General features: G+C 38.5%; 2 protein-coding genes and 1 long non-coding RNA gene across 4 annotated transcripts in view; all 3 read right to left on the reverse strand.

Moving 5' to 3' along the window:
• The window catches only part of LOC311303925 (uncharacterized protein), a 119,273-nt gene extending 114,139 nt beyond the window's left edge, over positions 1 to 5,134 (reverse strand). The window contains exons 1-6 of one of the 2 annotated variants that reach the window (XR_014629848.1): positions 5,075 to 5,134; positions 3,791 to 4,097; positions 2,729 to 3,061; positions 2,095 to 2,328; positions 1,585 to 1,827; positions 543 to 1,508 (exon numbers count right to left, since the gene is read on the reverse strand). Coding sequence is in view for 1 of the 2 variants with exons in the window: in XM_084430671.1 (XP_084286797.1) it covers positions 2,107 to 2,328; positions 2,729 to 3,061; positions 3,791 to 3,839 (604 nt within the window). In the remaining variant the exon portion in view is untranslated. Of the gene's footprint in view, positions 1 to 542; positions 1,509 to 1,584; positions 1,828 to 2,094; positions 2,329 to 2,728; positions 3,062 to 3,790; positions 4,098 to 5,074 lie in introns of those variants that run through there. The other variant, XM_084430671.1, reaches the window with a different exon arrangement.
• Positions 5,135 to 5,560: 426 nt separating this feature from the next.
• Positions 5,561 to 7,979, reverse strand: LOC311303170. The gene is made up of 4 exons (XR_014629730.1): positions 7,826 to 7,979; positions 6,663 to 7,239; positions 6,465 to 6,576; positions 5,561 to 6,361 (listed from the first exon to the last, which is right to left on the reverse strand). It is a non-coding gene; the product is annotated as an uncharacterized lncRNA (long non-coding RNA).
• Positions 7,980 to 12,594: 4,615 nt separating this feature from the next.
• LOC311303229 (uncharacterized protein) lies at positions 12,595 to 15,822 on the reverse strand. Its single transcript, XM_084429567.1, has 6 exons — positions 15,770 to 15,822; positions 14,320 to 14,652; positions 13,820 to 14,053; positions 13,482 to 13,554; positions 13,312 to 13,412; positions 12,595 to 13,235 (listed from the first exon to the last, which is right to left on the reverse strand). Exons 1-6 carry the CDS (start codon positions 15,810 to 15,812, stop codon positions 13,159 to 13,161), a joined length of 861 nt encoding a protein of 286 aa, XP_084285693.1. The 5' UTR covers positions 15,813 to 15,822; the 3' UTR covers positions 12,595 to 13,158.
• Between the last annotated feature and the right edge of the window lie 241 nt (positions 15,823 to 16,063).

The raw sequence follows: 16,063 nt of genomic DNA on the forward strand, positions 1-16,063 counted from the left end.
TTTGGTTCCCAAAAAAATAACCAAATGGGAACCAAACGGGAACGTTAGGGGAACGTTCTGTGTTTGCTGGGTTAGAGCTTGCTCGCAGGTAATTTAGCCGATTTAATTTGATTTGCATGTGAAATGCAAATCCTGTCTGCAGTGTGGCATTTCTGGAGTTATTTATGTTATTTCTTAGTTTTATTGATCCAAAATGTTTTTATACATTTTCTTCTATATCTTTGTGTGATTTTCTGTACATCGCGGCTTTGAAATGTTAAAGCCCCGCCCACATTTCTGATTATTATCAATGTTGAATACAGTGTACATTTATTCATTTAGCAGACACTTTTATCCAAAGGGTCTTACAAATGAGAACAATAGATGCAGTTAAACTAACAGTAAACCCAGTTGGGCCTGCCAGCACGCATGTGGCTAAATGTGTTAAACATCTTCAAAAAAAAAAAAAAAACACAGAAGTTTAAAAGCACGGAGAGCAAAACACCAAACACAGCAAAATCATGAGCAACAGATTTAAAATTCAAGTTTTTTTTTTTTTTTTAGCACTGTCACAATACATGTTTCAAAGCAGCTTTACAGAAAATGCTTGTTTTAATGTTACAGTTTTGGATATATTCTGCTATCAGGCAAAGATGAGTGCGTCACAGTAACACGTCTACAGTAGACTCGAGGTCTGCTGCCTCACAGCACACATGTGGCTAAACATGTTTAACATCTTAAAAAAAAACTACAAATGCAAGCAGAAGTGTAAAAGCACGTATAGCAAAACCCCAGACACCACAAACCAAGACATGATCAAGAGCAACAGTTTTAAAGTCAAGTAAACATTTTTTTAGCACTTTTCACAATACATGTTTCAAATCAGCTTTACAGAAAATGCTTGTTTTAATGTTACAATTCAGGAAATATTCTATTATCAGCCAGAGATGAGTGTGCACAGTAATATGACAGTAATATACAGCTGTAATATAGTACATGTTAGTTATATTACTTCATGTTTTCAGCTAAGCTGACACAGTGTATATGTTAGGCAGCTATTAAAACTTGTGCTTAACGATTACAATATAATGCTAATATTTAAATATTATAGGATAATATCTGAAAGTTTGGCATGTTGGCATCATCTGAAATCTTCGCAATTGTTGGCGTCGCCTGAAAACATCGTACATTTACATTTACATTTATTCATTTAGCTGACGCTTTTATCCAAAGCGACTTACAATTGCTATATATGTCAGAGGTCGCACGCCTCTGGAGCAACTAGGGGTTAAGTGTCTTGCTCAGGGACACATTGGTGTCTCACAGTGGATTCGAACCCGGGTCTCTCACACCAAAGGCATGTGTCTTATCCATTGCGCCACACCACTGCCGTAGAAACAGGAAAGCAAAAGGAGGAGTTTCTCATAGATGTGCTGAGATCTGCTGCTGGTCTCATGAATCTTCTGCTGTGTGTTCATGTTCTTCTCTAAATCTTCTCATTCTCAGTTTTTGATCGTCCTGTTTTCTTTCTAAAAGCATCACATTATCATCATCTCTTAATATTTGCATGTTAAATCCACAATAATGATTATAAATGTCTCTCACCTGATGTGTGTCTCATGTAGATGTGAAACCCTCCTAACAGACCAAACAGAACCATCATCTGAAAACTCCAGACCAGCACAAACACCACAGGCTCTGAACACACTGAAAACAACAATTAGAAAGAAAATCAATCCATCATGTTTCCTGTAGCGTGCTCTTTTAAACTCGTAACATGTTCTGATGTCTGTGTGCTACTGGTCAGTGTAGAGGTCAAACGAGAGGTCACAGCTTCAGTAGTTGTTCCTGTAATAAAACATCACTGTAATCACAGAAACTGAAAACACTTCAACACAAATTACTGCTGAGATCGGGCTGAAATATACTCATTTTCAGCCAGAAACGTTGTGAGAATGAACTGTGTCCATTGAAGAGAACTCACTGTTTTGCATCACTGGTGTTGCTGTGTCTGACTAAAATGTGACTGACATGTTCTTGACAGGTTTTGTGAGATTCACATCATTGTTGCTGTAGTTTAGTAAATACATGGAGATTCATGTATGAAAAGCTCACCAGGACATTGATCTACACTAATGCTCTTCTGTCCGTCACTGACGTGGTTCTTCACACTACAGCTGATGTCTCCATGAGTTGTGTCATTCAGCTCAATGCTGGTGTCTCCATCCATCAGTGGATCTCCATTCAGAGTCCAGCTGTAGATGAGCTGATCCCCGTCAGAAGAGCAGGACACTGACTTCACCCCACTGGAGGAGCAGATGATTGACACTTCCACTGAGCCAATAGGAGCTGGAGGGCGGGACACATGACAGTCACATGACAGTACAGTCACAACTCAATTTCAAGACATTTTTAACCACATGTATTGCTGCGATGATAGCTGGACATCACTGAATTAAACATGCAGCATAGGTTATTCATGTGACAACAATGTAGCAAATTACTGTTTGAGATGCTTTCACAAACTACTTTGAAACAGTAGGCAATATACAGTAAGCAAGTAGTTTTCAATTCTGAAAATAGTCTTAGTACATGGAAAGTTCAGATGCTTTTGACTAAATATTATTATTATTAATAATAATAATAATAATAATAACAACCTTCACAGAGATTCCACTGATTTGTTTGCATGAGAGTGAGATCATTGTAGATCATGAGATTGTAATGAGTCTGATGAGAGTTACTGTACCTTCAACTTTCACTTGAAGATCTACAGGAATATCTTTGCCGTCTGAGCGATCGAGTATTAAAGTGTAATTCCCTGAATCTGCTCTGATCACACGGTTTATTATCAGATTCCCATTAATGACTGTCACTTCAGGTCTGTTACTATAAAGATCACATTCGCGCTCACTTTTACTGTCATTCCTTACTTTACAAACTGTATAATCGTGGTTGTTGTTTGTTCTCTTTATTATCTTCAGTTTATAATTTCTTGCATCCACCATCTGCAGATTGAGATTGTGATCCAGAGCAGCGTAACAGGGATCTTTCTGATCAAACCTGCAGTTAAACTGCATATCTAAAGAACAAAACACACACACACACACACACACACACACACACACACACACACACACACACACACACACACACACACACACACACACACACACACACACACAGAGAGATAGAGATCAACATACATACAGAGAGTGCTACTGCTGATGTAAATATTTCTCTCATCATAAACTAAAATCAGACACAAATTACACAAACATTCGCAGAATTAAAGATGAAATGAATCACTCTTGATCTGATCTCACTGAATCATCCTAGCTCAGTTCATCTGAAGTGAAGCTCATCTTCATCATAAACACAAATGCTCAAATCTTTTCTCTAAGGAATTACTCTCATGAATTAGAAACATTAGATATTTATATAGATTTAACTTTTGAAAAAAAGTTCAATCCAGTTAAACTGTAAAATTTCTTTCTTTTTAAATAAATGTCTTGATCTTTGTGACATCAGATGTAATGGAGAAACATGATTTGATGAATCCCCATATGATCATTTTATATAAATGAATGATTACGTTTACGAAATATGAAACTTTTTTTGTACAATGACACTAAGAAACAAACACACTTCCTCTCACATTTTGTTAATCCTCCACAAATACACACTATAAGATCAGTAACACTAAGACTATAGACTGCAGACTGTTTTGGAAACACTATTAATGTAATATATTACAGTGTTTTTATTTCAGAGATTCGTGAGATTGAACAGCATTGTAAAGTTGACTCACATGCAGCAGTTTGCAGCAGCATCAGCATCAGTCCAAAGATGAGCATCATTTCTCTAAAGTCCAGTTTCCAGAAGAGCCCAACGGCAGCAGAAGAGTGTGGATGAAGCTTCAGATGGGGACATGAGTGTCTGGACTTCAGTCTGTCTGTGTTCTGGCTCTCATGAAGCTCCTCACAGAGAGACTCACTCTGGACTGACACATGAGGAAATATCTGACCGCTTCACGAGAAAAGAGGAAGTTTCCTCATGGGGGGAAGGCAGATGATGGGTGCACTGACATAGACTAAGTCTAACTAAAGACAGTGAAACTAGAAAGGTGTAAAAAGACGCAACATTTTCAGGCACACTTCCAAAAATAAGTGTAAAAGTGCTTATCATACATTATAAAACAGCAAGTGGGAAGGTGGTGTATAAGACAAGAAAAAATACATGCTTATGATTATCATGATTGTTCTTTTATGATTAATCCTAAACATATTATTCTTGTATTAATCCATTTATGAATGATATTTTGGTCTATTATATCTTTTGATACCATATACTCATAGTTCATATAGGGGAGACCGGGGACAGTTGCAACACTTTTTGCCTTTCTCAGTTACTCAGAGACTATTTGGACTAGACCAAGTGTTTCCAAATTTGTATATATTAAAGTTGCATCTGTCTGCTAATTACCCATACCATTTAAAGATGATTATATATGACATATCGTTGACAGTATTTATTTGAATGGAAGAAGTCAGATGTTGCAACTGACCCCGACCAAGGGGACGGTTGCAACACAACCCAGGGACGGTTGCAACACGTTAAAAATACCAATTTTTTTTATTTTCGCTTTTTGTCTCAATGAGCATATAATTCTGAAAATATTAACTGTTTTAGGCCTACTATAATATTTATTTCAATAATAATTATTGTAGCCTATAATTTATTTATTTAGTCATATTTATCAAATAACAGTTATTGAGTTTTTTTTTTTTTGTTTATGTGTAGGCTAGAACATAGGCCTACATAGATTCAGTGTGCAGGTGTTACAGATGCTATTCAATCTCTCCATATTTCAGTGTCAGACAGGAAGAATTGAACAATTTGCAATGCAACAAACCTTTATTAAACATGCAATTTATAACTTGTTGCAACTGTCCCAAACCCTATCAGCCATGACAGAACATCATGTGCCTGCTAGACACACTGATAATTCAAACTAAGTAAGTTTTGATTAATTCATACAAAATGTCTGGACAGTATGACAAAATATATCTCATGAAAAAAATTACTTTCATACCTCCAAAACAAGTTTTGTTCAATAAATGCAGCAGCAAATGTTGAATAGGTCTACTGTCTTAGTGGGGGGAGGGTCTAACTGTGCATGTATGAGTGTCATTATGGCAAGCCGTTTTAGCTTAAATTGTACCCAGCGTTACTCGTCGTAATTGCATTTTTACTAGTAAGAATTCCAATTGCTGGGTACAATTAAAGCTAAAACGGCTTGCCATATGTCATCACTCTAGCTTGTTTCTGATTGGAGAAAAATGACATGTTGCAACCATCCCCATGTTGCAACTGTCCCCGGTCTCCCCTACTTATCTTCACATCTACTATTTAAACAGACCTTTGGTTCGCTGTGTCACGGCTAAAAGTTGAGACATGTGTCACCGGTGCAGGCCGGGGCGGACTCGGATGACCAGCCGCCCGACTCCAGACACCACCGTGAGGAGCCGACACCACAGGCACGCGACAGACGGACAAAGGAGGAGGAGGCAAGTAATTTAGTTCACAAGTAACAATCTTTATTGAATAATAATCAACTTGAGGAAAGAATGAGCAACTCTTGTCTTCTAAGGCTATTCGGCCGGAGTAGCCGCTGGATCGATTATTCACTGTCTTCGAGACCCAATGGTGTAATAGTGGCTGGGAAGGCTTACTCCACAGCGTTGCTGCACATCTGCAGGACTCAGACAGTAAGTAACAAGTAATGTATGCTTCTCAGTATCAGATGCGTCGTCGGGCACAATGGTAGGACAGTGACTCTAAAAGCTTACTTCACAGCGTTGCTGCACATCTGCAGGTCTCAGACGATAAGTAACAGGTAATGTTTCTTCGCCCAACAGCAGATTCTCTTATCAGGACGTGAGAGGGGAATTGTGACTTTAAAACTCACTTCACAGCGTTGCTGCACATCTGCAGGTCTCGGACGGTAAGTAACAGGTAATGTTTCTTCGTCCAACAGCAGATTCTCTTATCAGGCCATGAAAGGGAAATTGTGACTTTAAAAACTCACTTCACAGCGTTGCTGCACATCTGCAGGTCTCGGACGGTAGATAACAGGTAAGGTTTCTTCGTCCAACAGCAGATTCTCTTATCAGGACGTGAGAGGGGAATTGTGACTTTAAAACTCACTTCACAGCGTTGCTGCAGTCTTCAGGATTCTTCCCTCAGCATCACTCACTTTCATCAGACATTAGCGAGAGACTCAATAGGCAGCTTTACCAGCGATGATGTACATCTTCAGAGCTCCATCAGTGAGTATAACGATTCAGACTTTTCCCCAGCCATATGGTTCTTCATGAGACTTGTAATTTCAGAGAGAGAGAGAATTAACAGGAGCCTTCAATGAGGAATTACTTCACGACAATATTCAGTGGAAGAGAGGATAATACAAAGCATTACTTCACCAGTTCAGTTATATCGTTCTGGAATTTAGATGGAGATCAGTAGATCATCTCACAAGAATGAAAGCAGGTGTTGGGAGACTCTTCTCAGCATAGCACACAGCACTCGTGTTCACTACAAATCCACAGCATTAATTCAGCGTGCATCGGGTAAGGCAAACAACTGCAAATCACTCACACACAGTAGGGCTGATCAGAAACCTTGCTTCATCCATGCATTTCAATGGGAACGTTCCACTCTCAATTCCTCTCCAGTCTTTCTGAAACAGATATCCTCCTCAACAGTAAATTTCACATTTTTCTTTTCTTCCAGCTCTACATTTGATTCAACGATGTAATTGATTCACTTATCTTTCTCTCTTCCTCTTCCAGCGCAGATCCAAGCAGCAGTTCAATCCAGTAATATTCCACAAGCAGCTCTAAGGACAGACTCCAATGGCAGTTCTTCACTTACACGAGTTTCCAGGATTACAACGTCCAAAGTGAGCACTCAAACAGGAGATCTTCTACCCCACAGCATGACGACAGAGACCCAGCCGAACAACTGGACAACTGAACACCGACCAGCAACTGCACCACAAGCAACCATCTTCACCGACTGAATCCAACTCGATTCCACTCCATACCACCCAATACCAAGACTGGATACCACGCATTCGACGACTCCCGGATACCACCTCTCTTCTTCTTCTTCTTCTTCTTCATTTGGTGTTTTATGGCGGTTGGCAAACCAACTTCCGGTGCATTACCGCCACCAACTGGACTGGAGTGTGAAGCACTAATAACAAAAAAACAAAACAATAATCAACTCAAAAAAAAAAAAAAAAAAAAAAAAAAAGTATCCCCTATACTTCAAATTCTCCAACCTACTCCTATTGCTTTAAGATACTTCATTATCGCACTATATATTTTTACTTGTTCTACTTGCTTTCCCAATAGACTTTCCATACTGAATACTACCACACCCAATTTTCTTACTTTCCTCTTAAGTACTAACCTTTCTTTTCCATATTTTAAACATTTTATTAAAACATGTTCTATTGTTTCTGCCTGATCACAATAATTACATTTTCCCGTATCATGTTTTCCTATCTTAAACAAGGAATGATTTAATTGTGTGTGCCCTATTCTAATACGAGAAACAATCGTATCCTCTTTCCTATTCCCAAAAACACTTCTTCCGTTTCCTACTTGCTTCTGAATACTATACAACTGTCTTCCCTTGACCTCATTATTCCATAGTTCTTGCCATTTATTGTTTATGAATTCTTTTATTTTACTTTTAACGTCATTTTTGCTTAACGTCACTTGCACATTTATCTCATTATGTTTTACTGCTTGCTTTGCTAGTCTATCTACCCCACCTCTCTTCTCTCCTGAACGGCTCCTTTATCCTCCTCTTGTGAAGCGAACAGCCTGTACAAAGGTACAAACGCCACTCCTCTCTCTCTCTCACACCTGCCGTGCATCAGCGGTAATCAGGTCGGGCAATGCCTCTGCTACACCCGGAACCGGAGTGAGGCGTTACACCAAAATAATCCCCTCGGGGAACATAGAAAAAAAAAAGGTTCCGCTTTTCCATGCATTTTGTCACCCGTGACACATGTCCCTGAAAAGTCTGGTATCCGGTGTAATAGCAAAGGTGTCACTTATAGAATTAAGGCACAGAGAGTATTAGCATTAAGTTCAGACATGAAGGCTTATTTGGCTCGTTTTGCTTCTATAGTGTTAAAACTGCAATGTTTAACTACGCAGAATGTGAAACCAAGAAACCAGAGCGGATTCTTATAAAATATATTTTTGACATGATTAACATATTCTTTCCTGATCTGAACATAGGAATATTGGCAAGCTCATACATTGCTCTTGCATCTCTCACTGAGGGCTCTTCTTCTCTTCCTTTACTCGTATTTTTGTCGATGTTCTGTCTTTTGACGGCACACTCAGCGACCCGTTGAGAAACACTGGTCTCTAAATAACCCCTGTGGAATAACCCACAGCGACAAATATAATACACAGTAGATCATATGGCATCTTGATATAGGCCTACACTTTTCTTAGTGTCAGCGGTCTTGATACAACATGACAGATCCGCTCTGATACTGTGATCATTAACCAGTACGATTCCTCAAACCAGCAGATTCATCAGTACAGAAGAAGCACAACTGACTCAAACTACTCCACACATCACATGCAATTTCATGTTTCACACACAGATGGTGGATGATAGCCTATAGCTCTTTAGTACAATTTTAAACAAATAAACTTTATTAAAACGAACACTGAAGTAAAAGTCTATTTATGTTTAACAAATAAGTGTCAAAGACAGACACTTTCCTGGTTATTAGCGACATCTGCAGGAGGAAACTAGAGTTACAGCTGGACTCATTTACTAAAATACATTGTATTATATTTGATATCTATTTAAAGGCACACTGTGTAAGATTTTTTGGATCAAAATATCCCAAAATCACTAGAACAATATTTTATATTTTGTTGGTTTGTGTAGGCTACTTACGTTATCCTAAATGTTGCAGTTTTAAGGACACGGATCGTGTCTGTGCATCGCCTATCATTTCTGGTTTTATTCTGTAGAAACCATGGAAACACCAAAGATGCTTTAATATATTATGTGTTTTATTAGACAGGTGAGCAACTGTTTGGATGCATTCATCAACAGAAAACGAATCATTGTTATACAGCTTTACACAGTTAGTCTATTTGTTTAAATCTCGTTTTCTTGATTTACTGCAAGTACCATATTTATTTACCATGCCTAATATCGATCTAGCTCACTGCAGTGTGCAACAAGTGTCTCATATAGTAGCCGCTGAGCGAACGCACAGACTAGCATTATAACAACTTTCAACACACTCAAAACAGCGTTTCCCCACATACTCCTGACCAGAAGAAGCGGAAGCGTGTGTCATAATAAAAGCTCCTCTGCTCTCGAGACGTGTGTCGCACTCGTCTCTCATTAGCAATCTCTCCAGCGGCCTCGATCCGCTACAACGGCTTTCGTAACGTTAATAAATCTTTAATACATTACCGGTCATCCATGAATATGATTTCTGACCGATTCCCGTCATATTCTCCACCGGCTGTAAAAGTGAAGACAACAACTCCCATGATCCCGCGAAATCAAGCCGTCATGAAGCTACGCCTCTGTTTAGAAAAAGCGACCTCTAGTGGCGAAAAATTACATAGTGTGCCTTCAATTTTTTTTATAGCCTATATTGCAAACTTCCAAATGTTTCATCTTAACAATGTCAACACAGACTCAATTTACAATTCTTAAAGAATATTTATCAATATTATAATGACAAAGATCTGGTAAAGATAAATTCCCACATTCCCTTCTGTTATTCCCTCTGGACATATCACACATAGTCTATGACACATGCTTTATTGTAAAATCGTGAGTTATATGTTAGCCAGGTTGAAGGGGGCTGTGCCGTCAAACACAAGCTCATGTATTCTGTGTCATCATTACAGTTTTTTTCAATTGTTTACATGCAATTTTGAAAACCGTTTTTTTTTTTCAAAATATAATCACAATTATCCAAGCACCACACTCAATTTGCATAATTCCTAGATTGTTTGCAAAATGACACACTTCAGTCAAAACATTTACACATATTTGTGAAAAATGCTATTAGTTTTCATTTAACCAACACAGTCCTCAATGATCAGACACTATTGCAGCCAGTGTCACACTGCTGTCATAAATAAAAAACACATTTGTAAAAAGAAAAATTAATTTTAGGAAATAGCATGTGCTAGATTTTTGGACAGACATTATGTAAGGGATAATTTAGATTTCCCTTTTTTTAGATTTAGATTAATTAAAAAAAAAAAAAGGGACAAACCCACAACATTCTTCATGATTAGTTTGAGATATAGGGAGAATGTACACAAATAGGCCTACTATAAACTTACCAAGCACTGCACAACACTGATGCTGCAGACTGAATATTTCAAGTATTTATTTCAATACTTACAGTATTTCTTACCACAATCAGTTACAGTAATCAACCAACAATGAAATCAATTAAACAAATAAAATCTGTAGACAAATAAACATTACTGCATGAAGTACACACACTTTGAAGAAAAACTACTGTAAAAGCAACAAGAATACTGTAACTATTCATCATCTCTCCGTCTGGCTGGATCAGGCCATAAGATTTCATCCACATCACAGGCTATATCGAAGAATCGCCTCGTGTGATGAATCAACCCCTGCACAGAAGCTGCTTCGATATGAGAACAGGCCTGCTCCATGGCCGGAATGAGGGGCAAACGGTCATAGGGCCGCAGGTTGTATACCCTCCACCGCCATGCTGAAAAAAACTCTTCTATTGGATTCAGGAAGGGGGAGTATGGGGGAAGGTATAAGACTTCAAATTCAGGGTGCTCATGGAACCAGTTCTGGACCAGAGCAGCCCGATGGAATGAGACATTGTCCCAAACGACAATGTACCGCATTTGGTCCACTTGGTTTAATGCTGTGACAATCTCGTGCAATCTGTCAAGAAATGCAAGTATTAGATTTGTATTATAGGGTCCCAGATTTGCATGGTGGTGGAGGACCCCATTTTGTGTAATAGCAGCGCAAAGGGTGATGTTACCCCCTCGTTGCCCTGGCACATTGGTGATTGCCCTGTGTCCAATTACATTTCTCCCCCTTCTTCTTGTTTTCGCAAGGTTAAATCCAGCCTCATCCACATATATAAATTCATGTTGAATTTCTGCAGCATCCATTTGCAAGACTCTCTGAAACACAGTAAAAGACAATAGGATGCTATTCAATATCTATTGCACAGTATTTGTTTGTGCCAGAACATTATGAGCAGTGCACAATACCACACCATAGTAAGATGAACAATACATACCTCCACATACTCATTGCGCAGATGTTTCACTCTCTCTGAATTTCTGTCAAATGGTACCCGATACAGTTGCTTCATGTATATTTGATTTTTCTTGAGGATTCGACCTAATGTTGACAGAGACTCGTTGGATGTTATTGAAAATATGGTCATCATTGATGATATTGGCTTGGATTTCTCGCAGCCTGATACAATTATTGGTCAAAACCATGTTCACAATGGCGGCCTCTTGTGCACGAGTGAACATAGGGCCCCTTCCACCTTGGTGTCCTCGACCCTCAATGGGTCTTTTTGTAAAAAAAAATATATATAAAACAATACACATGCAGCCTACTGTCAAATGTCACAGTAAACAATACTGATAAGTACAGCAAGCTTCAGTTTCAATGTACTGTGTGGTTCGCTTACCTGTTTTCTCGATGAAATGTCAGAATTACTGACGCAACAGTATTTCTGCTGAGATTTGGTTGAACTCTTTGTCCAGCTTCCATCAGTATGTCCATGGTTGATAACATGGTCAATAACATGGTCAATAAGTGTTGCACGGATTTCTTGAGTCAAATTTGGTCCTCGTCTTCTTTGTTCAGGTTCTATCAACTCGTCAAGTCCTTCTCTACCTCTTCCTCTACCTAGGCCTCTTCCTCTATCTCCTTCTTCTCCTCTTCCTCTACCTGGGCCTCTTCCTCTATCTCCTTCTCCTCTTTCATCTCCTCTTTGAGCTCCCCCTCTCATTTTCATTCTTCTTCTTCTAGCTCCTTCCATTTTTGTTGAAGACAGGTGAACTCACCTGCTGCCTTTTATAGCACACCCGAGTGCTGTGTTTTCAAATTAGCACATGTGTGCTTCCACACCTGGTGGATGTGATTATCCAATTCGTTCATTAGTGTGGTCATTGGCAATCCGGGGCTTTGTAATGACAAGGAAGTAACCTCACAATCCTGATCTGTGTCTAAGGTGTGAAAATGTGTGTAGAGTTTTATAAATCACTGTGTGTAATGTTTTGCAAAAAGGGTGAAGCAGACATTGTGTGTAATGTTGTGCAAATCTGTGGAGGTGTTTTGCTCATTGGAGTAGAATTTTGCAAATTGTGTGGAAATTTTTATTTTAGTGTGTAAACAATCGTAAAAAACTGTAATATGCTATATCTGAATACATCGTCATGACCACTAAAATATTTTGTGATTTGTGCTCTCAACTCGCCTGTAATTAAAACCCTTCCTGTACATTGTGGATACTCATGAATCAGTGCAAATATTGTATAGTTATATATCTATGATTTTTTTTTATATATATATTTTTTTTACTTTGTTTTACGGGACTGTACACTTGTGTCTTCACTGAGTGTGGGGTCTATGGGAACGTGGGTGTTTCTAAATTTGTGGGTGTTTTCAAAATGGTGTGTGTTTATAAATCATGCAATGAAAATGATGCCCTTCGTCACCCTTCACAACTGTTTTAATGTTACAATTTAGGAAATATTCTGTTATCAGCCAGAGATGAGTGTGCACAGTAATATGGCAGTAATATACAGCTGTAATATAGTACATGTTAGTTATATTACTTCATGTTTTCAGCTAAGCTGACACAGTGTATATGTTAGGCAGCTATTACAACTTGTGCTTAACGATTACAATATAATGATAATATTAAAATATTATAGGATAATATCTGAAAGTTTGGCATGTCGATCCAAAGTTGGCATCATCTGAAATCTTCGCAATTGTTGGCGTCGCCTGAAAACATCGTAGAAACAGGAAAGCAAAAGGAGGAGATTCTCATAGATGTGCTGAGATCTGCTGCTGGTCTCATGAATCTTCTGCTGTGTGTTCATGTTCTTCTCTAAATCTTCTCATTCTCAGTTTTTGATCGTCCTGTTTTCTTTCTAAAAGCATCACATTATCATCATCTCTTAATATTTGCATGTTCAATCCACAATGATGATTATAAATGTCTCTCACCTGATGTGTGTCTCATGTAGATGTGAAACCCTCCTAACAGACCAAACAGAACCATCATCTGAAAACTCCAGACCAGCACAAACACCACAGACTCTGAACACACTGAAAACAACAATTAGAAAGAAAATCAATCCATCATGTTTCCTGTAGCGTGCTCTTTTAAACTCGTAACATGTTCTGATGTCTGTGTGCTACTGGTCAGTGTAGAGGTCAAACGAGAGGTCACAGCTTCAGTAGTTGTTCCTGTAATAAAACATCACTGTAATCACAGAAACTGAAAACACTTCAACACAAATTACAGCTGAGATCGGGCTGAAATAAACTCATTTTCAGCCAGAAACGTTGTGAGAATGAACTGTGTCCATTGAAGAGAACTCACTGTTTTACATCACTGGTGTTGCTGTGTCTGACTAAAATGTGACTGACATGTTCTTGACAGGTTTTGTGAGATTCACTCTTGTTGCTGTAGTTTAGTAAATACATGGAGATTCATGTATGAAAAGCTCACCAGGACATTGATCTACACTAAAGCTCTTCTGTCCGTCACTGACGTGGTTCTTCACACTACAGCTGATGTCTCCATGAGTTGTGTCATTCAGCTCAATGCTGGTGTCTCCATCCATCAGTGGATCTCCATTCAGAGTCCAGCTGTAGATGAGCTGATCCCCGTCAGAAGAGCAGGACACTGACTTCACCCCACTGGAGGAGCAGATGATTGACACTTCCACTGAGCCAATAGGAGCTGGAGGGCGGGACACATGACAGTCACATGACAAATAGACACATTCAAACAAATATTGGCTTGTTTTTTAAATAGACTAAATTAATATCTGTGTTACAAATAAAATATCTAAATAAATAGAAAACAAAGTGCAGTTGCTTTTGATGAAATTCTTCCAGATGTTCAATAATCAAAAACCTTCACAGAGATTCCACTGATTCGTTTGCATGAGAATGAGGTCTTTGTGGATCATGAGATTGTAATGAGTCTGATGAGAGTTACTGTACCTTCAACTTTCACTTGAAGATGTGCATATGTTTCTTTGCCGTCTGAGCCATCGAGTTTTAAAGTGTAATTCCCTGAATCTGCTCTGATCACACGGTTTATTATCAGATTCCCATTAATGACTGTCACTTCAGGTCTGTTATTATAAAGATCACATTCGTGCTCCCTTTTACTGTCATTCCTTACTTTACAATATGGATCAACTGCGTTGTAGAATATTCTCTTTATTATCCTCAGTTTATAATTTCCAGCATCCACCATCTGCAGATTGAGTTTGTGATCCAGAGCAGCGTAACAGGGATCTGACTGATTAAACCTGCAGTTAAACTCCATACCTGAAGAACAAAACACACACACACACACACACACACACACACACACACACACACACACACACACACACACACACACACACACACACACACACACACACACACACACACACACACACACACACACACACAGAGAGAGAGAGAAATATCAACATCTACAGACAGAGTGAGAGTGTTACAGTATGTAAGGGATACACACGGATAGTTGTGCATTGAACTAATGCACGATGTGGAGTCAAAGGATCGTCCAATGACAAGCGTGCATTAACATATTCTCCGATCTCTGTGCGCTTCAATGATGAAAGCAGTGAATTACAGTTTTTCACAATCGCTAGGGCACATTTCTCAATACTTATTTCAATACTAATTTCACATTCAAAATGCACTAAAACTACCAAAACACTTGAATGTCTCAAGAAAACTCATTCTTACAGAACACTAAGAAAGGATGTCAACCAAAAAACTACATTTTTGTCAATCATAAACCCAGACCAAAAAACCCGCTAATATCAGGCGGCATTATACTAGGCTATATTTTCTTTTGTAATATTTCTTTCCAAAACAATGACACTGTCTTCTGCTCACAATTCACTGCAGTATATGTTACGTCCATCGTCCATGTTTACATTACAGTACTAAATTATTCCTAAGTTTCCCCTTTTGAATGGATGGTAATGAAACTGAAAGACTTACACACGTGTAGGTCTTCAGCTACATCTATTTTTTAGATTCAGAATATATTTCAATATGGTTTTACTGTAGAAATGGTGCAAATGTCTGTCTTATTCATTTTTGTGTTGTGATGGTTTTGAACATACAGTAAGTTTAACATTTTTGAAAAGAGAATGTAAACATGTGCAAATTGGCCTGTAGGACATAACATTTTTGAGATAAGAATTAATAATAAAGAATGGTGATTAAACTCACTGCAACTACCTGTGCATTAAACAGTTAACACACACCTTCTAGCCAGTCAGAATTGAGAATTTTGACAGACCTTGGTATAATACTACAATAAATATACCTCTCATCATGAATTATAATCAGATTCAGATTACATAAAACACCATCAGTGAGTGAACAGCATCATAACATCAGTTTGAGCTGAAAGTTGACTCACATGAAGCAGTTTGCAGCAGCATCAGTCCAAAGATGAGCATCATTTCTCTCAAGTCCAGAAGAGCTCAATCCTAACAGAAGAGTGTGGATGAAGCTTCAGTCACACGATCACTTCTCATTCTGACAGAAGAGCTCTGCTGACACGCATCTGTGGTCACAATATACTTATAAGAATATTAACCATTTTCCGTGAGAGAAGAGGAAGTTCAGATCATTCAACAGTACTGGATCAGTTGAGGTCTTGCACAAGGTACAAAATTAACTAGCACATATATTTTCTTTTGACTCTTGACTT

This window comes from Rutilus rutilus (genome assembly GCF_951802725.1).
Source record: "Rutilus rutilus genome assembly, chromosome: 14".
NCBI classification, from domain to species: Eukaryota; Metazoa; Chordata; class Actinopteri; order Cypriniformes; family Leuciscidae; genus Rutilus; species Rutilus rutilus.